At 32.7% G+C, this 23617-nt stretch overlaps 1 protein-coding gene across 2 annotated transcripts in view; it reads left to right on the top strand.

Annotated features, from left to right (window-relative positions):
- Nucleotides 1-23617, top strand: part of LOC118205329 (synaptotagmin-15-like) — a 417104-nt gene that overhangs the window by 271619 nt on the left and 121868 nt on the right. For both annotated transcript variants that reach the window (XM_085812181.1, XM_085812182.1), the window contains exon 4: nucleotides 21348-21564. In XM_085812181.1, the coding sequence (XP_085668307.1) occupies nucleotides 21348-21564 (217 nt within the window). The remainder of the gene's footprint in view (nucleotides 1-21347; nucleotides 21565-23617) is intronic.

Below are 23617 nucleotides of genomic sequence, written 5' to 3'. Positions count from 1 at the left end.
TTTTCTGAGTCCATTTTAAATCCTTTTTGCAACCAGTTTTGGGAAAAAGAGTCCTTTATTCTATCCTTACATGCAGATATCATGCGAAAAGATCATTAAATTGCATTTCATAGCGCTCAAAATGGACATTTTCGTTAAAATATGCTAACCGAAAATTTTCACAATTACAATTTTCCTTTACTTCGTACAAGGAAGTAAAAAGGAAAAACAGAAGCCTGGTGTCCTAGAATAATCACTATGAAAAGAAAGTTATGTTCATTTACCTTTTTACTTCCTTGTACGAAGTAAAAAGGAAGTATTGTAATCGCGAAAAGTTTCCGGCAGAATATTTCAACGAAAATATCCATTTTGACCGCTATCGAATGCAATTTAACGATGTTTTTGCATGATATCTGTACGTAAGGACAGAATAAAAGACTCGTTTCCTCCAAAAAAATATAAAACTGCTTTAAAATTAATTCTGAAGAGAGTTTTTCGTGGCGTCTGTACGAACGTATGTACGTACGTACGTTCGTGCGTACTTACGTATCTCTCATAACTCAAAAACGAGTAGCCTCAGAACATTGAAATTTTGTATATAGGACTGCTATAACATGTAGATGTGCACCTCGTATTTGGGTTGCAATCGGCAGCACCCAACGTATATAAATACTATATTTATATCCACTTTGTTACTCGGCACAGTGATCTCAGTTTCTTTACTCTTATACGTTTGTAAATTGTACATTTTTTGCTTTAAAAATGATCGAATTATGTTATTCTTATCTTCCGGTTAAGGTTTTTATGCCTTTCGTAATTCTGGAAGCAATATTTGTACAATTATCAACAATTTAAAAGCTGTTTAAGTGCGGTTAAGTTTTAAATAACATGGCGGGCATATTTGTTTACATTTGAAACAGCAGAATTGTAGATTTGTTGCCAATCTAGAGAGACTAAGCTTCGCAACAACAAAAATAACGCCTTCATTTATTATTGCGAATTAAATCATGCTTAATCCTTTCTGGAATTTTTTCGAGGAAATAAGTGTTTATGATTTACTTAATTTTTAATAATTAGTAATTTAATTTTTAATAATTAGTAATTTTTAATACAGATATTTTAAGCTTTTATGTATTTTTGTCTTGTCGCGAAGTGAAAACTGAATTAATTGAATGAGAAATACTCAATCGTCTGTGACAAACTTTTTTTTTTTTTTTTTTTGCTTAATTTCTTTTTTACATCGTTCTAGCTTTATTATAGTATTTGAAAAGAACATATGGCAACGATTAGATAATTCTTTAAATGATATACTTTTTGTTCATTCTGAGTTATAATATGAATGAAATATAATACTGTTAAGTGAACCTAGTGTCAGAGTATCGCTATGTTAAACAAATAGAGTGAATTTTAAAGGATGCCTTTATTCTATTGTGGTTTTATGCGCTGTCGGCGAAGTAGATTTAATTAAATCCAATAAGTTTAAAAGAAATGCAACAAATGCGTTTAATTTAATATTCCGTACAAGAAAGTCATGTGGTGTACACATCAGATTTTTTATGTTCAAAGAAGAAAAGGAAATAAAATTTCTTTGTTAGTGTAAGTTTCCCAGACGCGAATCAGTTTTCTTCTTAGAACACCAAAAAACATCTAGAGGAAAAAATTAACTGAATAAAAAAATGAAAGTAATTGCAAAATATCTTTTCCTTGTTTAACTTGAATCTAACCTTTCTTGCAACGAGCATTGTTGGTAATACGAGATCCTCTAGAGGTGTCTGCAGAAAATGTTAGATAGCAAGAATTCCGGTCTCCTTTTGATGACGAGGAAAAGGAGACGGAGATATCACATGTACAAAACGTTTCTATGGCAACCTGTCTTTTGTTTTCTTTTACCTTGCGTTTCAGAAAGGAATACCGCATTTTTTAAAGCCCTATTTTCCAGTTTTTATCCCTTTTTTGTGTCCCTTAAGTTTGTAAAACTCTTTTCCGTAAAAGATTTTGTTTATTTTAAAGAGTGCTTTCGGATTTAGATGATTCTATTTTAGTATTCTTTTTTCTCTGATGATCTTCATCATTAATGAAGGGGAAGAGCTCAAGATTTTTTATTCTGGTATTTCGTGAGTTGGAAAATCTTTTCTTGATCAAAGTTTAACATAGATACGCGTTTCTGTGAGATGTTTTGGATCGTTTGTAAGAAGATCTGTAACCTTTGCCACATTAAACTTAGAGCAATTTTCTTTAAAAGAAAGAGAATGTTTATGCATTTAGAGGGAATAAAGAAGATTACTCATTAGAATGTGCTGAATGTGATAGAGTTTTTAAATAAAATTAAAAGGAAAAAAAATAAAATCTCAAAACTTTCAGATTTTACATTACGCCCAAAGGAATTTTTTTAGCGTTTTGTGTGTTACCTTTATTTTATTAAATTTCTTCGCACTTAAACCATAAAATTCATTTCAACAACAATATCGAAAAGTAATTTTAAAATGAGCGTAATGTTTAGAATTTCCAATACACAGTCTCGTGTGTTGGAGATATTTTTCCCCCCGTGCAGTTTTGCCATGGCTGGCTTTGAAATCGCTGCGTTTGTTAACCAACAATACGTTAAAGTGACACAAAATGGCAAATCGATAATAAAAAAATATGATGTGTACACCACATGACTTCCTTGTACGGGATATTAAATATTAAATTATATGCATTTTTTCTTGCATTTCATTTAAACTTATTGGATTGAATTAAATCTACTTCGCCGACAGCGCATAAACCACAATAGAATAAATGCATTCTTTAAAATTCACTGAATTAGTTTACCATAGCGACACTCTGGCGCTAGGTTCACTTAACAGTATTATAATTTGATCGTGTTATAACTCAGAATGCACAAAATTTACATCATTTAAAGAAGTCGTTGCCACATCTTCAGTTCAAATACTATAACAAAGCTAGAACGATGTGTAGAATTAAGCAAAAAAAAAAAGTTTTTCGCAGACGATTGAGTATTTGTATTTCTCATTCAATTAATTCAGTTCTTACTTCGCAACAAGGCAAAAATACATAAAAACTCAAAATATCTGTATTAAAAACTACGAAGTGTTAACTTCGTTAAATTATTTTCTAATTGTTAAATTGTACTAAACTAATTGTTAAATTATTTTCTTGAATTGTTACTAATTGTTAAATTATTTTCTTGAATATATTCCAGAATGGATTAAGCATGATTTAATTCGCAATAATAAAAGAAGGCGTTATCTTTGTTGTTGCGAAGCTTAGTTTCTCTAGATTGGCAACAAATCCACTATTCTGCTGTTTCAAATGTAAACAAGCAATGGCCGCCATAAAAAAAAATTATTACGCTTAGTGGCAATTAAACAACTTTAAAATTGTTGATAATTCTAAAAATATTGCATACAGATTTACTATAGGCATGAAAACCTTAACCGGAAGATAAGAACAACATAATTCAATCATTTTTAAAGCAAAAATATACAATTTACAAACATATAAGAGTAAAGAAACTGAGATCACTGAGCCGGGTAACAGAGTGGATATATATATAAATATATTTATATACGTTTGGTGCGGCCGATTGCAACCCAAATACGAGGTGCACATCTACATGTTATAGCAGTCCTATATACAAAATTTCAACGTTCGGAGGCTACTCGTTTTTGAGTTATGCGAGATACGTACGTACGTACATACGTTCGTACAGACGCCACGAAAAATTCTCTTCAGAATTAATTTTAAAGCAGTTTTATAATTTTTTTAAAGGAAAAGAGTATTTTATTCTGTCTTTACGTACACATATCACGCGAAAACATCGTTAAATTGCATTCGATAGCGGTCAAATGGATATTTTCTTTGAAATATGCTGCCTGAAACTTTTCGCGTGTTTAATACTTCCTTTTTAGTTTAGGGCTTCCAGATTGAGTGGAAGATTACCTTATTCAAAATTGCCGTCTCTAGCGGCCGTTTTTTTTATCACAATGCGAGAAACATACATGCATTCATTATTTTATTTCTTTAAATATAACACAGGGCTCTAATATTTGGTAGCAACAATTTGAAAAGTGAACCGACATTTATAATGAATGAACCCAAAATGGCAAAACGAAATTAATAGCCCTTCTTGGCTAACGCCCTTTGGGCTAAAAATTCGAAATTTGTTCCAGTTCAAGGTAAAAAGCTTTTTCTTATTATAATACACTTAACATTTACGTAACTAAGTTAGGATAACTCTATTAAAGGTAACTATAGTTTTATTGGTTGAAACCAATAATATTTTTAGTTCAAAGAGTGGGAAAATTGCCCAGAAGGACTATTAATTTAGTTTTGGCATTTTGCGTCCATTTACAATAAGCGTTGTTTCACTTTTCAAACTGTTGCGACCCAATATTATCGCCCTGTATTATATTTAAAGAAATGAATTAATAAAGAATATGCGTGAATGTATTTATGTTTCTCGCATTGTGATAAAACAACGGTACTTATAGCCATGAAAATTTGAATAACGTAATCTTTCGTAGAATATGGGCATATGGAAGCCCTAATTTGAATTTGAAATTTGTTTTATTATCGATTTCATATTTTGTAATACTTCAGCGAATTTTTGAATAACAAACTGAACAGTTTCAAAGCGAGCCATGGCAACGCTGTTCGAAAAGGAAACATTTTTATCTCCAGGGCCCAAGACTGTGTATCGGAAATTCTAAAGATAGGCTCATTTTAAAATTATTTTGCGATATAGCTGTTGAACTGAATTTTATGGATTGAGTACGTAGAACATCATTTTTAATAAATAATGGCAACACACAGAACATTAAAAAGCGCACCTGTGGGCGTAATTAAAAATCTGAAACCTTTCAGATTTTTGGAAAATAAAATATACTTATTCTAGTAACCAGATGATATGATAATTAAATTATATGAATAACTAACTCATTCTGAATAGCATGACCTCTTCTACTTTGTTATTACATATGGTTTTGTTGGAAGGATCAATCCAAACATATAAAACAGCTCAAAGTATCACACAAGAACAATGATACCTAAATAATAAAAAATCTGATAAGTGCACCACATAACTTCCTTGTACGGAATATTAAATTATACGCATTTTTTCTTGCATTTCGTTTAAATTTATTGGATTGAATTAAATCTACTTCGTCAACCATGGAGTGCATTTATTCTACTGTGGCGCATAAACCACAGTAGAATAAATGCACTCTTTAAAATTCATTATATTTATTTAGCATAGCGACACTCTGTCCCTGGTTCACTTAACAGCGCTACATTTCAACTATTTTTAAACTCAGAATGCACAAAATTTATATCATCTTAAAAATTATCTAATTGTTGTACATGTTCTATTCAAATACTATAATAAATCTAAAATGATGTGTAAAATAAATTAAGCAAAGAACAACAACAACAAAAAAGAAACAGTTTTTCACAAACGATTCAGTATTTCTCATTCAATTAATTCAGTTCTCACTTCGCGACAAGTCAAAAATACATTAAAATTCAAGATGTCTGTATTGAAAAATATGAAGTAAATCTTAAACCCTTATTTCCTCGAATAAATTCCAGAATGGATTAAGCATGATTTAATTCGCAATAATAAAAGAAGGCGTTATCTTTGTTATTGCGAAGGTTACTTTCTCTAGATTGGCAACAAATTTACTATTCTGTTGTTTCAAAAGTAAAGAAGCAATGGCCGCCATCAAAAAAATTCTTAGACTTAGTGGCACTTAAACAACTTTTAAATTGTTGATAATTCTAAAAATATTGCATACAGATTTACTAAAGGCATAAAAACCTTGACCGGAAGATAAGAAAAGTATAATTATTTAATCATTTTTAAAGCAAAAAATGCACAATTTACAAACATATAAGAAAAAAGAAACTGAGATCACTGAGCCGAGTAACAGAGTGGATATATATATATACATATATTTAATTTAAGAAAGGAGAACAAACTAAAAAAGACCTTTGTCGTCAAGGTTTTTATGGCATTGAGCTGCAAAAATTAGAAAACAAGGTAAAACACCGACTTTTAAGCAATATACATATATTTATATACTTTTGGTGCGGCGGATTGCAATCGAAATGCGAGGTGCACATCTACATATTACAGCAGTCCTTTATACAAAATTTTCAACGTCCTGAGGCTACTCGTTTTTGAGTTATGCGAGATACGTACTTACGTACAGACACATTTTTTATAACTGAAAGCTGAATATAATTAAGATTTATATAAAAATGAGAAAAATCGATTAGCTTTTTCAGTTCTGAATCTATCATAATTTTGTCCGTCTGAATTGTTATTTTGGATCGTTATTTTATTTTTTTGTAACCATAATACTTTTTTTTTTTTTTTTTTTTTTTGAGTAGCTTTAATCATAAGTTCCCACTATTTTTTCTATTCGTAATTTTTTCAAATTTTTAGAGCTATTTCAAGTTTCAGTCCACATTCCCCTAGCAATGTGATAAAAATATTTTAAACTTCAGTTGTTTATTAAAGTCATGTGGACACCACATTCGTTTGTAGCCCATTAAATTATACATATTTTATACAGCTCTTCATTTAAAATTATTTCCTTCAATTTCCTTAGAGTTATTAAATTAATTCAATCCTCAACTCCCGGCAAGGCAAAAACACATAAAAACTCAAAACATCTTCAATAAAAATTGAAAAATACAGAAAACGTAAAAAACAAAGTACAAACCAGTTAAAACATTTTTTTTTTTTTTTTTTTTTTTTACAATTACAATTTTTACCGCAAAAACAAGTAACTGGGACAGCGGGCAAGAAGGCATACTTTTTGATGCACAAAACTGAAATTTAACTTTTTGTCCTTCTCGCAAAAAGACACTGAAGGTGCGGAAACTGGCTAAATTCTTTATTCTGCTAAGTTTCAAATTTGAAAAAAAAAAATGGTTGCTCCGTTAGGCTTAGTTGCACTTAAACAACTTTTATATTGTTGATAATGTTACAACTATTGCATGCAGATTAAGTAAAACATAAAAACATTTACGGGAACACAAGAACAACATAATTCAATCACTTTTAAAGCAAAAAATGCACAATTTAACAACATATAAGACTTAAAATACCTGAGCTCATCGTGCCGAGGAACAGAGTGTCATAAATATATATAACACTCTGTATATATATATGTATAGCATATAATTTTGCAATTAAAATTTCTTAATTAAATATTTATTTTATTTAATTTATATGAATAGAGAATATTTGTTAAATTCATATATATCTATGTATAGAGGCTGTTCGCACATTTTTTAGACGATTTTGGTAAGCGGTAATAAAAAGTCGTTTGCTGAAAAAGAAGTAATTACAATTGTACTGTGTTTTTAAAAGTCAAAATTATCGTCTGTGGCTTGAAAGTTTTGTTTTTATACAAAATGGCGAATTTCACAAAGCAGTGGTTCGAAGGCTACCTGTACGCTCTTTCCGAAGAGAAATATGCATACTCCGTTATCCAAAAACGATGCGAGAGTCATAGTTTTGTGATATCTAAAGCGTCGATAGGTAATATCATCAACAAGAAAGGAAAAAAAAACGTCGAATTTGAGCCTCAAGTGGGACAAAAATTCCAAACAAGTATCCAAGGAAAAAACGAAAATCTTCGGATATTGCAAACGTCCGTTGTTTAATGTTAAAAGAAAATCCCGCTAGTCAAAAGACAGTTGCAAAATCATTAAAATGCTCGGTGCGCACTGTAAACAAAATGATAAACGTTGATTTAAATCTTAAGAAAGCGAAAAAACGTCATGCGCATCGTCTTCTTCCAAAGCATATCGCTCAACGCAGGACACGCTGCAGAATTGTATACGAGAAACACTTATCCAAAGAAAAATGGAAAACAATTGTCACAAAAATATAGCATGGGTGTATTTAAATGATTGTAACAAAAAAAGAGCCATTTATTATTATGAAAGGGGAGGAAAAAATTTAAGTAAAATGGTTCAAAGAATCGAAAGAAAGTTTTTCTAAGGGATTCATGATTGTTGCTGGTTTTTCTTATATTGGCAAGTTAAAAAAAAAAAAAAAAAAAAAAAAAAAAAAAAAAAAAAAAGTCAAGATTAACTCCAAATACTATCAGGAACATATTTTATCGCCAATTTTTCTGAACGAAATACCATCGCTTTACCCACAGTGCCATCCATCTGTGAGACTCCATCAGGACAAAGCTAGCAGTCACACATCAAAATCCACTGTAAATTTCCTAAAAGAAATGGAACAAAAAACTGGTATCAAGGCCATACCCTTCTCTGATATCCCTACTCAATCTCCCGATGTGTCACCTATGGATTTTTGTGCTTTCGGACTTTTAAAAACTGCATTATCCAAACATTGTCCCAAAACTTTAACAGGACTCTGGAAAGCTGTTCGAGAGGAATGGGTTAGAATACCTCTTCTGCCACTTCAAAAGGCATTATTATCCTGGAAATTGCCGTGTCGAAAGATAGTTTAGAATAAGGAATAGAACATTTAAAACACAAGAATTTTATGTAATTTAGTTTTGTGAATACAATACACATCGTCTAAAAAATGTGTGAATAGCCTCTGTGTATATACTTTTAGTGCGGTGGATTTGAACCAAAAGAGGAGGTGCACAACTGTGTGTTATAGTGGTCCTATATACAAAATTTTCATTTTTCTAAGGCTTCTAGTTTTTGAGGTATGCGAGATACATATATGCGTACACTGCGGGGGGGGGGAGGGACAATTATATATCTTTCGATCTACTGGGTCAATTGACGGAATTCAAATTCCGTTTTCCATGTTTTGAAAGCGCGAATTAGGTATTTTGACACAAAATGGGACTTTTTCTGGAAAAAAAACATAATTTTTTTTTAATATTTCGATTTTACGACTCAAGTTATGCCTAAATATTAAATATTGTAAAATTTGGTGCGAAACTTGCGGAGAAATTCAAAATTTATCTTTTCGCGTTCTTCGGTTTGAGCCAAGAATAATTTTCTTTCGTATTTCATATCTTACATATTTATAGAACATGCTCTGTCCGAATTTTGCTTTTCAATTGCAAGATCCTCACATTAAAATTATTTTTTTTATTAAAGGTTTATTTTTGAATGCCTTAGGAAGGCCGTCGGTATTTTAATTTTTTTAAGACGAAAGTATAATTTATCTCGCAGGAAGGTTGTACCACAGACGTCAGTAGTTATTATCATTAATGGAAAAGATGCTTTAGGAAACAGAATTTTCTTTTTCTCCCCCTTTCTTCCTGCCCTTTTTTTATGCAACATATTGTTCCACATTTTGTATTTAAATGGGTAATTTCAGTAGAATTATAATTAAAATTGTTGTATTTCCCCGTGCAAAGCAGCGCGAGGCAAATTTTAAGAGGAAGCTATGCTGGAAAAGTAAGAATATAGGCGCACGTGCATTTAATTTTGAGTAAATGGATATCTCGGTAAATTGTATTTAAATTGAATAAATTTAATTGACCGCTATGTTAGCTGTAACCGTAATTCCATGCTCTTTTTGCTTTCGAGAAACCTCGAGAAACAGAAAGTACTAGAAATATCCCATGCTGTTGGTTGAAAACTATTTAAGGGTGAAGAAAGAACATTTGCTGCTTAGTTGCTTAGTTATTATTGTTCTGAGTTGCTTAGTTATTTTTGTTCCGAGTTACTTAGTTATTATTATTGTTCAAAGTTGTTTAGTTCCGCGTGAACTGAGATATATCCGGTTTAGCTTTCTCTTTACATGCGCTTTTCTTTGCATTTTGTTTTAATGTTTTTTAGTGGCGTCAAATATAACTACTGATTATACTGCATGATATTTTGAACAATTGTACGAATATCTCTCAGGAAAATCCCAGCTTTTTTGATATATTTATTTTGATAAAAGTAATTTTTATTGACTTATTATCGGACTTGTGCCTTCAATCTGTTATGAACCCGTAAGCACGCAACAATATAATATTTGTATTGCATATTCTTGATTCAATTTCTTACGTGAATTAAAAAAAATATATAATAAAATACAAGAGTTGTTTTCGAAATTCCGAATGCTATAACATTTCAAGTTTTAAATTAAAATCTTCTTGCTCTGCAACTTGAGATCTAGAGAGAAATCCCTCACTTAAGAAAATTGGTTTCTCTTAGAATTATTTCAAACTGCTTTTTTAAAAGTATAAAAATATTTGTTTCTTGTATCCGTTCTTTAGATGATTATAAACGTGATCTTAAACTATCCTAAATGATAAATAGTATGTACGAAATTTGTTACGTACCTTTTTTACAAACTTAATATTCCGCATAAAGACGCGCAACTTTTTTTTCCCTTATTTAGAATCTGAAAATGGCATCACTATTAAATTATGTTAGTTTAACTTTTTGCTCTTAACTAAGGCATTCAGATAAAGCAAAAACTATAATGCAGCACATATTTAAAAACTCTAAACCAACTCGTATGAAAGAAAAAAGGTACTAAACAATAAATGTTAATCAAATGTATTAAAGAAATAAGTTTTCTACTGATTAGTGGAAAAGATATCTACAAATTTTTGTTTTTGAGGAACCGATCTTCGACATGTGCATCTTGCACACAAAAAAAAAAAAAAAAAATTCTGATGTGTATGTTACGGTGAAACACCGAAATCTGGAGAATGTCGACTTTTGCCGATGAATGTCAACATTCACATAGTCTCTTGGTGTATGTCCGAAATATTTTCAAAATACTCTTATTTCTGACTTACACCGGTCAATGTCGACATTCACCATGTACTAATGGTGATAGTTGAACATATAACAATATTATATTTTCTTCTCCGTAATTCAGTCGAGAATAAACGCACTTGAGACTTGAAATAAGAACTTAATTGCATTGAGCGCATTGAGCTGCTGAAAATTCAGTAAAAACATAAAGTAAGGAATTTAGAACTAATTTTTAGAACGAATTTAAAAAATGTTAAACCAAAATTAGTATTAATTTTCTTACTTTATATCTCTACTTATATATGTATACACACACACACACACATATATATATATATATATATGTATATACACACACACATACACATATATATATATATATATATACATATATGTGTGTGTGATGTACCAGCTTTAGTCGTAGCTTAAATTATCAGACGATAAGTTAAAAAAAAAAAAAAAAAAAAAAAAAAAAAAAAAAACAGGCTTTATTTATTATTATTCAGGAGAAATAGCAGTTACAAAATGAGATATCCGGAGTAAATAAAAATAATTACTAATAACTTTTTGTATGAAGTTTACTGCATCGTGACATTTAAGAAAAAGCCCGCGATAATCCTTTGTGAGTCCTTTTATAGCCTCTGGAAAGGCGGAGCTGCCAAGAAATATTTTCGTTGAAATATGATAGACGGTATTTTTCGTGCTTCGTTTACTTCGATAGAAGGAAGTAAAACTCGGACAGCTCTATATCCCCCCTTCTACTAGACCGATTGTTAACTTGCGTTTTTTAACTTGCGTTTTTAGCTTGCGTTTTTAACTTGCGTTTTTTTTAACTTGCGTTTTTAACTTGCGTAATTTAACTTGCATTTTCCATGTCTCGAAAGAGCGACTTAGGACATATATTAGATTTATATATAGCATTGTTCTAGTATAGATATTTTGACACAAAATTGGACTTCTTCTGAAATATCATACCAGTGTTGTTCCATATTTTGGAGTCTAGATGAAAAGTGTGTCCACACATATCATACTTGTCGGATCTTGTACCCTCAGACTTTTATTTGCTTCGTTCTCTTCAAAATATCTTTCGTGGTGTATATTTAATTCATATGAGACCGTAAATTAGCACCTTGTTCAAGCTTTCGACGTTAAAGTTAGTTTCTTTTGTGAATGAGGAATTATGAAGCACATTAAAGAAAGCAAAAAGTCGATCATTACATAAATAAAGGACCTTTGAAGGACATAGAGAAAATGCAACATGGCTTTATAGACAACACAATAATGTACGTAGTATGATAAGCATTTTACTATTAGCCATTTTGCTATATGGTGTTTATACAGGAAGTAAAATTCTGTCTTTGAAATACCATTTCACTCATAAATGGAGCTCGGGAAGGCGATATGACGAAAGGAATGCCTTCGTAGAGGATTTTCGGAGGAAAACTAGCTTGTATTCGCTTTAGACATGGGGGGGATATGAAAAACGCACCTACAGTTTATTGTTCGCCGGAATTTGAATATGCATTAATTTAACAGTGTTCAGCTTATATGTGTCTCCTGATTCTATTTCTTATTCTTATTCTAACTGAAAAAAATTCCACATCCGTGATACAGTCTTAAAAGTGGTTTCATTTTATGCTGTAATAATATTCTCCTGTGTTTAAAAAAATTATTCTATTTCTTTGACTGAAATGGAAGTTTAAAGCTAAAAATAAGAATTTTCTATGCATTTGGTTTATCTACACCAGTCCTTTCTATGACAGCTCTGTCTAGAACTTCCATTCCAGTAAGAAGAGTTATAAATTTTTATGGCAAACGGAGAATGCGTATGCCCAGTAAAAAAGACCTTCCACTACAAAAAATACATTTTCCATATGTTCCGAATGTCTCGAAATTGTAGAAAACTGTCAAAAATGGATGAGAACTGTTTTGTTTTTTCTTTCTTTTTCAAATATTTTTCGTAAAATACTTTACAGTCTTAATAAACCATTAAAATTATCGCTAGGAATTTTGAATTTAAATTGGTAATTTTAGTAGAATTGTAAGTGAAATTGTATTTTTTGTAGCATGAAAAATCTAAACAGAAGCTATGCCGGAAAAGAAAGAATACAGGGGCCAGTGCATTTAAGGTATCCGACTACGTTCTGATCGTCAATTTTGAAGACATTTTTCCAAAAAAAATTTATTACTTTAATTTAAAGCTTATATTTTTAGCTTCCAAAAACTATTTTTGTTTTGTCTCTCCGGTGATTAGAAGTAGAGTTATGGCTGTTTTTGTTCTACACCATGAACCGGAAGTTGCTGTTTAAAAGGCCGGAAGTTGCTGTTTAAATGGCCGGAAGTTGATATTTAAGGGTCACAGACAAGAATATTTCATTTGAATACTGTTGGCGGTATATTCAAAAGATGATTTTGAAATATATGTATTATTATTATGTGCTTGGAAGCAAAATTACTTTCGAAATTTCAGTATCATATTTGTCAACATTTCCGTTTGTCTTTACATTCTGATTTCATTACACTTTGATTTAGCGTGCTTGCTGTTATTCAGTATTATTTTTTTATCTCATTCTGCCTTGTTATTTTAACATTGTGATAAAATATTTTCACTTTATTATTGTAAACGTCGTAATGGGTCGGCTTGGAACTTTTCGTTCTAAAAAACGGCGATTTGCTGGAAACAGATATACTGTGAAACTTTCTGCCAGTGAATCGAAACAAGGAAGCAATAAAACATTTTCTGAAAATTATAATGAAGCTAATAATGCTGCTGGTAATGAAGCTGGTAATAGAATACTCGATGTTAAAATTCTAAAATCTGTATTATCTGCATTATCCTGTCCAGTGTGTTTCAAAACTCAAAACAGTGAGAGTTTTAATAACGTGTCATACCAAAACAAGTGTTTGTTGAGTTGACAACATTGTGTCTTGGTTCCTATATAGGAGTAATACAGTTTAATGATGGATTTTTGGGTATGCTAAAAATATTGGCAAAACTTAATATGAAACATGGACAATATACTGTCAAGGAATATAACTGTGTTGACAAAACTCGGATTGTCGATTCAAAACGGCATTCTTTACATTCCGCAAAAATCACAAGAAAAACATTAAGATCTTCTTTAAAGAAATAATCTTCTAAAATAGAGGTAACAGAAGGTGTAATATACAAAACAGGGCAGTTTTAGCACTGTAATATATCGATTTCTAATATATTTTCTAAAGATAAAACTTTAAATTCGTTTTTTTAAAAAACTTGTTTTTGTCAACATTTCTAATACGAAAAACACCGTAACTTAAAATATTACTATAGCAATTTTATGATACTTCCCACAAATATTTTATAGAATATTGTGAATTAAATGGACTAAATGTTTAGGTTTATATACATATTTAAGATTTTTGCAGACAATTTTGTAAATGAAGAGAGAAAAATGTTTCGAAAAATAGCTAGTGTATGTACTCAAACAGGTACATTTAATAGACATTTTGCTTTATGACTTAGATTTTAGTCCATTTTATTCCTTATGCTTTAATAAATATAAGTGAAAAAAATAAAAGTAAAATATTGATAAATAATTTTTAGGATACTAATCTCGTGATACTGAAATTTGAATACATTTTTTATCCAAAATGTGAGAAAAAAGTAAAAATTACATTTTAGTAATATGTTTATAAACTGTTTCTATCATTTTAAGTAGCATTCTGCTAATTAACAGCAAAAATGAATTTATTTGTACACTTTTTCAAAATTAGGGTGTAGGGTTTATATTTATTTTAACTAACATTTATTTTAAGCTATCTTTTCTGTCAAGCCTTACTTCCCCCTGGAATTGCCAATGCCAGAGTATGTAAATTTTAGTAGAACGCGCAAAGTATTCAAATTTTTAGCAGAAGTAATTTGAGTTAAATAGAAAGGAAACGAGTTTGTAGGTGTGCTTTCTTGATTCACGAGCGTGAAGGTTGCTAGGTAGAAATTTAAAAACCGCGCGTTTCGGCCTGTGAGCCTTCTTCGGCAGTTAGTTGAATCTTTCAACTTCTTATTAAGAAAGTTTGCTGAAATCTCAGCTGTATCTTAGAACGCGGTTAAGTTAGTCACGTTTATAGAGCCACGTAGGTAGTGACTTGTTATTTATTCATTTTTAGTTGTACTTTCTTATTTTTATTTAACCGCCGGGTCGGCGTAGTTCGTGAGCGTCAAGTGAACGCATCTGTAACTTCTAAAGTGGAATAAACAGGGAGTTAAACCCTTCTTAAAAGTTTGTGTAATTCCAGTTCATAGCAGTCACTACTATTGTTGCGGGCAAGTTGGAGCCACGCAACACCACAAGGGTATCAAACGCAGTCGGATACCTTAACATTGAATAAATATGTATCTCAGTATTTCGGCGATATTTCGCCAAGCTCACGACGGTTTTTGGCGACTTATTTTGTCACCAAATTTGGCAAGAAATCGCTAGAAGCTTGGCAAGAAAATTTGGCAACCGTTTGGCGACACATTTATCCGGTCCCTGTATCATCGTAATATGAAGTGAAACCTAAAAGATACCAACAACATCCAGCAAACAGCCTAATAAATCTCAAAAGCAATCTCACCTCAACACCTCCCAATACCGACTATAGAGCGTATACAGATGGATCCAAGATACAAAACAAAGTAGGATGTGCAGCTTCTATTCTTCATCTCGCCAACACAGCTACAGAATGGCAAGGTCATCTAGAGGAACAGCGTTTTTTCGCTTTCTTAAAATTTAAATCAACGTTTATTATTTTGTTTACAGTGGACACCGAGCATTTTAATGATTTTGCAACTGTGCTTTGACTAAAAGGATTTTCTTTTATCATTAAACAACGTACCTTTGCAATAGTCGAAGATGTTCGTTTTTCCTTGGATACGTGTTTGGAATTTTTGTCCCACTTGAGGCTCCAATTCGACGTTTCTTTCCTTTCTTGTTGATGATATCAAGGCCATACCCTTCACTGATATCCCTCCTGAATCTCCCGATGTGTCACCTATGGATTTTTGTGCTTTCGGACTTTTAAAATCTGCATTATCCAAACGTTGTCCCTAACAGGACTCTGGAAAGCTGTTCGGGAGGAATGGGATAGAATATCTCTTCTGCCACTTCAAAAGGCATTATTATCCTGGAAATTGCGGTGTCGAAAGATAGTTCAGAATAAGGAATGTCAAATAAAACATTTAAAATAAAAGAATGTTATGTAATTTAATTTTGTGAATACAATATACATCGTCTAAAAATGTGTGAACAGCCTCTGTATACTATGCTTTTGCGGTTATTGTTTATATAGCATACATGGGAGCACCCCGTTCCTTTCAGCTTGTATTCTTTGGAGCACAGAGTTTTACGGAGCACTGAGTTTCTTTGGAGCGCTGAATTTTACGGGTGGCAAAGGTCGAGCCCATGCCGGTGGAGCACGTCAATGATAGCTTTTATCTTGTTATACACTCTGGTGTACTGTATGAGGAAGCGTTTGAAGGAGATCTGTACATCTGTTGGGTGCCCGATGTGGTGGTCAGCGGTCAATGGACACTGGAATAACTAGTGATCTACATTTCCTTCTTGACCACAGACACAACTGCCTCGTGTTGGAAAGATTTCTTGCGATGAAGTAAGTCGGATAGGTCCCATGGCCTGTGATGTACTGTACTGTGATAGAAAGTAATGCGTCATCGTGCGGGAGGTATCAATTATTGGTAACTGAGTGTACGTTCGACGACCTTGCAAGCTGGTGTCCCTTTGATCTTGCCACTTCTTTTCTGTTAAATATTTTAGGCATATTTTTAATGCTAATATTGGCCATGGTGTCTGGACGGGTGTGCCAATTTGTTCAGGGGCAGCTTGTTCGGCCCATTCGTCTGCTCGTTCATTACCCGCGCAGTTAGCACGCCCTCGGGTATACGATGTGCTGGCTGGTACTGGAGGTTATGGCGTCTTGGATTAGTCGAGCTATTGGTGAATTTTTACGAGGATCCTTGATTGCAAATATTGATAACTGGCTATCTGCTATGACGCGCACTGGATCTGCTTGGATTTGATGAAGAATGTGAAGGGTGTGTAGGATGGCCATTAGTTCCGCCTGGAACACGCTGTTCTGTTCCTGTAGATGACCTTGCCATTTTTTGTTCCATTTCTTTTAGGAAATTTACAGTGGATTTTGATGTGTGACTGCTAGCTTTGTCGTGACGGAGTCTCACAGACGGATGGCACTGAGGGTAAAGCAATGGTATTTCATTCAGAAAAATTCGCAATAAAATATGTTCCTGATAGTATTTGGAGTTAATCTTGACATTCTTTTGCACTCTCTTTTTTTTCAACTTGCCATTATAAGAAAAACCAGCAACAATCATGAATCCCTTAGAAAAACTTTCTTTCCATTCTTTGAACCATTTACTTAAATTTGTTTCTTCTCTTTTATGATAATAAATGGCTCTTTTTTTGTTACAATCTTCTAAATACACCCATGCTTCATCTATTGTGACAATTGTTTTCCATTTTCTCTGGATAAGTGTTTCTCATACAGCGTGTCCTGCGTTGAGCGATATGCTGTGTAAGAAGACGATGCCCATTGCGTTTTTTCGCTTTCTTAAAATTTAAATCAACGTTTATTATTTTGTTTACAGTGGACACGGAACATTTTAATGATTTTGCAACTGTCCTTTGGTTAGGGGGATTTTCTTTTATCATTAAACAAGGTACCTTTGCAATAGTCGAAGATGTTCGTTTTTCCTTGGATACGTGTTTGGAATTTTTGTCCCACTGGAGGCTCCAATTCGACGTTTCTTTCCTTTCTTGTTGATGATATTACCTATCGACGCTTTAGATATCACAAAACCGTGACTCTCACATCGTTTTTGGATAACGGAGTATGCATATTTCTCTTCGGAAAGAGCGTCAATGTAGCCTTCGAACCACTGCTTTGTTAAATTCGCCATTTTGTATGAAAACAAAACTTTCAAGCCACAGACGATAATTTTGACTTTTAAAAACATAATAAGATTGCAATTACTTCTTTTGCAGCAAACGGGTTTTTATTACCGCTTACCAAATTCGTCTAAAAAATGTGCGAACAGCCTCTGTATGTAACAATAAGTAACAACAACTAACAGTGACTCAGGTGTACTGGAGTACACCTCGCAAACTACGATCAATGCACCATGCATACTACAGAATCGAACCATGACGGATACACCCTGTACACTCATCAAACCATACCAACAGTCTACTCAATAGATCATAAGAACTGTGCACCTAATAAACTATATAAACTCCACATGAACTGTGCAAACGACATTTCCTATAAATATATGTACTGTCTGTATAACTAAGAACTGTTTCCCTTGCAAACTCTATGAACTCTAAACGTAATGACCTCTAGGAACTATATGAACTTAATGAACGTAATACGATTCGAATATCTTTGCAAACCCAATGAACCAAATGAGCTGTGTACCTTAAAAACTCTATGAATCGCCTAAAAACTCATAAAAAATGCATGGTAAATGTCAAATTTTAAAAGTTATATGTCAAATTTATGTATAATCAATGTGTTACCAAATGTCAAGGCGCTGTAAATGGCTTCCCAGTAAAGCAGTTTTAGGGTTGCCGCATTTGGCGAGAAATCGCCCACTTGGCGACAAAATTTGCGATATACCATGGACGGTTGGAGAACGTTCTGGAACGAATACTTACCGGTTTAGCCCAGAATGTTCCCGAACACAAGCCGAAAGCTATATAAACCCTGCTGGTCCACAGTCAATTAGTGTATGTCTCTCATCGAGTGTCTTCTAGAGTGTGCCTTGTTTAGCGAGCCGTGCGGAGCCGATCGAGTTGACAACCGGCCAACGAGTGTCGAGTAGGTCGTCGAGTGCACCGAAGGAGTCTCTCAGTGTATCGCTGTTAGTGCATCGTCGAGAGAGCGTGTTGAGCTCCGTGAACGACTGAACCGAAGAGTCGGGAGCTGTGCTCATGTGTCGTCGAGTGCATCGTGAGTTGTAGCGTGGAGAGTCTCGAGAGTACGTGGAGTTCCGAGAACGACGGAGCAGAGTCGGGATCTGTACTCTGGTGCTTTGCAGAAGCTGTCTCCACCGTGATAGCCTGATAACCTGAAGGCTGTGTCGCTGATCCAGTCAGCGTGTTTATAGTAGTTCATCGACGACTGTAAAACGTGTTTTGGAGCTGTCCTGACAATACTGGCTAATAAAGTGTGCTTCGATACTTCATCAACTGTCGTCGTTATTCACTCCAAATCTACAAACCCCGTACGAACGTGAAGGAAGAAAATAACTTAACAACTGGTGTCAGAAGAATATGAAAAACTGTAACAAATGTATTTTTAATGCATGTAATATATAATGAATGTACAGTGTCTCACAAAAGTGATGGGACACTTGTGCTTTACAAAAGGAAACAGTAATAAAATAAATTAAAAAAACATGTACACGTTATTTGTGGGTGTGTTTCATACTTAAATTTAGTAACAATTATTACATAGCGTACATTTTCTAGAAATATTAAAATTTTAATTTAATAAAAATACAATTGTTTAGAACGGTGCAAAAAATGGCTCACATAAGACACCATTAGATACTACTACTTACTACAATAAAAATATTTTTTGTGTTTTTATTTTTACTCAAAAGCAATTGGCAATAATTTATAAAATCGTCTGCAGTATTTCTCTCCAGTTTGTTTTGGAATTTTTGTGTTTTTTAGCTCTGTGCAGCCATGAATGCTAAACGAAAAGAAACTTTGCCTGAAATTCGAAAATAAGTTATTAATTTGCATATTGAACGTGAAAAATCTGTAAGAAAAACTGCTGAAACACTTAATATGAGTCATTCAACAGTTTTCAATATCATTAAACGATATAAAAAGAATCATATGATTCAGGATAAAAGAAGACCTGGCCGACCATCAAAGCTACCTAATGGAATAAAGCTAATTATCGTTCGAAATATAAAAAAAAAAAAAAATCCAACAATGAGTGCTCCTAAAGTTTCTGCTGATTTACAAGCATTATATGGAGTAATTGGTAATCCTGAGACTATTAGAAGAGTAATTCGATCTGCTGGATATCACGGTAGAGCAGGCAGGAAAAAATTCTTCGTAAGTGAAAAGAATAGAAAACTCAGACTGTCTTTCGCAAAATCCAACATAAATAAGAATTCTGATTACTGGAATGAAGTTATATTTGCTGATGAGAGTAAATTTAATATATTTGGTTCTGACGGTAGAATCTTGGTGTGGAGAAAACCCAGGGAAGAATTTCGCCAACAGAACTTGGTGCCAACAGCAAAACATGGTGGAGGAGGAGTTATGGTATGGGGTGTATGTCGTCCGCTGGAGTTTTTAATCTTGTTTTTATTGACAGTATAATGGATCAGTACAAGTATATCGACATTTTAAATCAAAATGTGAAATCTTCAGCCCGAAAATTGAACCTTCATAACGATTTTAAATTCTACCAGGACAATCACCCCAAGCACACTGCTTTGAATGTTAGATTCTGGCTGCTGTATAACTGTCCTGAAATAATAAAAATACCACCATAATCTCCAGACATAAATCCCATAGAGAATATTTGGCAAAAATTGGTATCAAGAATTCGTAAACACACCATTTCTTCAAAACAGCAATTAAAATCGGTGCTTCAAGAAGAATGGGGTAAAATCACTCCAGAAATCACAAAAAAAAAAAAAAAAAAAAAAGAAATAGTCGAATCCATCCGAAGAAGATTAAATCATGTTTTAAAAGTAAAAGGAAATCCAACAAAATATTAAAACCTTTAAAAAGTAAAATTTTTTGATAAATATTTGATGGAAAAGTAAGTGTCCCATCACTTATGTGAGGCATTTTTTGTTCCGTTCTAAACAATTGTATTTTTATTAAATAAATATTTTAATATTTTGAGAAAATGTATGTTATGTAATAATTGTTACTAAATTTTGGGAAGAAATTGTCAAAAATCGCCAAATTAGTCGACCATATGGCGACATTTTCATTCGGTCCCTGTATCACCGTAATGAGTATTGAAATTCAATAAATGCAATTGACCACTGTGTTAGCTGTAAATGTAATTCCACCCTCGTAGTACTTTTCAGTAATTTCTAAAAGCAGAAAGTACTAGAAATATCTCGGCGGCTGGTTGAAAACTATTTAAGGCCGAAGGGAGAGCATACTCAGTTGATAGAGAGCTCAGTTGCTTAGTTATTGTTGTTGCGAATTGTAGGTCCGCTTGAACTGAGATAAATCCAAGTTATCTTTCTCTTTAGATGCGCTTTGCATTTCCTTGTGTTTAACGTTCTTAGCAGTTTGATGCGTAACTACTGATTATACTGCGTGACACTGTGAACACTTGTACGAATATTTCTGTGAAAAATTCCAGAGTTCTGAAATACTTTTTTTTCATAAAAATAATTTTTGTTAATGTTAATGTTTTATCGAACTTGTGCCTTCAATCTACTATTAGCAACCCGTACCCACGCGACATTGTCTAGGAACCATTTGCAATAATAGAGGAAAATAAATTTTTTTTATTGTTTTATGTTTTATTGTTTTATGTTAGTAGTTAAAATAATTGAAATAACTGGAAAATAATTTTTGTGTTTCATCATTTTTTTTACCACTGCTGTTCAGGGCCTACACTTCTGGGTGGACTCAATCCAGAACTCTACCGCATCAGCGTAGAGAAACCGGAAGAGGAAGTGGTCTTCCCCGATGGGCATGTCGGTCGGATCTGGATCGGGATGCAGTACGATTCTGCGGGAGAACGTCTTGTCGTGTCGCTCATCAAAATCAAGAATCTCCCTTCCAGAGTCTACGGCTGTAATAACTGCTGCGACCCATTCGTTCGGTAAGTTTGTAAAATTGCTTTATGAAGTCAATTGAAGTACACTGGCCGAAAAAAAAGTGAGACATTTCTATATCTTCCGTTCTCTCCCGTAAACAGTTTTTAACAGTTAATGTTTAGTTTAAGCCACTTTCCTATCGTTCCTTAATTTCAGCTTACAACTTTCGGCCAAAACGTGTTTTTAAAAGCGTGGCTAATGCAAATGAAGGAAGAAGAAGCATTTAAAGTTGAAGTTCTGTCAGAGATTCTGACCAGTGCGCGTTCGCTTTTAGGCTACTCTCTCTTAAGCTATTATTACGCTCGGCCGTAATTTAGGCCCTTGATAGCTTCGCCGTTAGTTAACGTTTTAAGGGGCCAACTGTAATGGTTAAGTTTAGTTAAATTTTATTTCTTAGTATTCTTGAGTTCAAGCCCGAGTGGAGGTTTTGTTGTAAACTCCAAGGAGGAGTCGACTGTTAAATTTATTTTGAATAATAAAGGGTATTTAACCCTTCTTGAGTCCTTCTTCCTGTCTACTAAACTAAGCGATTATTCGCTTAACAGTTCTTAAAGTCCCTCATTTTTAGCTGTAACTTAAAGACTGGAATCTTCCAAACCTATATTATAGATTTTGATTTATTATAAATGTCGTTTTAATTCTATGAAGAAACTCTGTACATAATTTATGTCCTCTCTTATTTGTTGTTGATAGATTTTTGATTGAATCGCATCCTTTTAGATATTTTCATTTTTTTAGAAATATGGGTTTGGCAACAATTTTTCATCGTATTTCTCATGTCACTATTTTTTAAGGTATTGGCATATTTCATTTTATTATTATTTTTTATTGTCATTTTTTTTTTGGTAGACGGTTGCACGGATTTTGTCGATTTTTCGTTTGGCGAGTAATACGACTTATGGTAAACCCATTGCTGGATAAGTTATTTATGGTAACCGATACTTTGTTGTCATTTTATTAAAAAAATAATGCGCATCGTTTTCAATACTTTCATTCTTTTAGAAATATGGGTTTGGCAACAATTTTTCATCGTATTTCTTTTATCACTGTTTTTAAGAGATTGGCATTATTGAGTTTCCTGTTCTGTTCGAATGATATTGAAAAGTTTTGCATGATTTTTTCCCTTCAACGGAAATTAGGTTCATTTTTATTAGGATAATTAATATTTGTATTAAGGGATATAGCTTATATCATTGTAATTTTTTTCTCTTGAAAATATAAGATAAAATATCACTAATGATGCTTTGCTTTTCAGAATTTTTTCTTTTTTGTCTTTTATGTTATTCCGTGCTCATTTCACTATTTTTAAGATATTGAAAAGTTTTGAGTGATTTTTTAGGAAACAAAGTTCTTAACCTCCTTTATACCATTTGAATTCTTAAGATTTCGCAAAGGGAAGTTGGTTAGTTTATTTATTAGGATAATTAATATTTGTATTAAGGGATATTGCTTATTTCATTGTAATTTTGTTATACGTAATAACTTTTTTTATGAAGTTGTTCTGCAGAGTAAAATTCTGCGCATGTTTTAAATTTAATGTTTGGTGTTCCTTTCAGCCATTTTTCCGGTACATTTAAAAGCCAGACGAAGTCTGGCAACGAAGCTGCTATTTAATAATAATAGTATCAGAATTAATAATAATATTAGTAAAGCGTATTGTATTTATGATAAAATTATATTATTGATTTTGATTTATCATAAATGTCATATTAATTATATGAAGAGATTGGTAATTTGCGGGCAATTTTTGCTTTTCGCATGTAACCTAAAACGCAATATAATGGAGATTATACAATTTTGAAACTGATTGTAGTGTGCATAGTTTTACAGATCAGCTTTCTATTTATAAAATAGTTATGAAACTATTCCTTATGAAGAAGGAAAGGAAACATCTCGCAAATGAATGAATTGTTGCTAGGGGGAGGGAAAAACTGATATCTTTCAGATTTTATATTACGCCCAAACGAGCCTTTTTCTAACTTTTGCGGTTACCTTTATTTTTTTAAATACCGTGTTCATCGCACTTAAGGGGACTCATACACCTTAAAACCCATAAGA

The sequence above is a fragment of the Stegodyphus dumicola genome, chromosome 2 (genome assembly GCF_044657685.1).
Source record: "Stegodyphus dumicola isolate Sdum_Otavi_A_Nest chromosome 2, ASM4465768v1".
NCBI lineage: Eukaryota > Metazoa > Arthropoda > Arachnida > Araneae > Eresidae > Stegodyphus > Stegodyphus dumicola.
The sequence above is the reverse complement of the archived record's forward strand: the minus strand, read 5'-3'. Positions and strand labels throughout refer to the sequence as shown.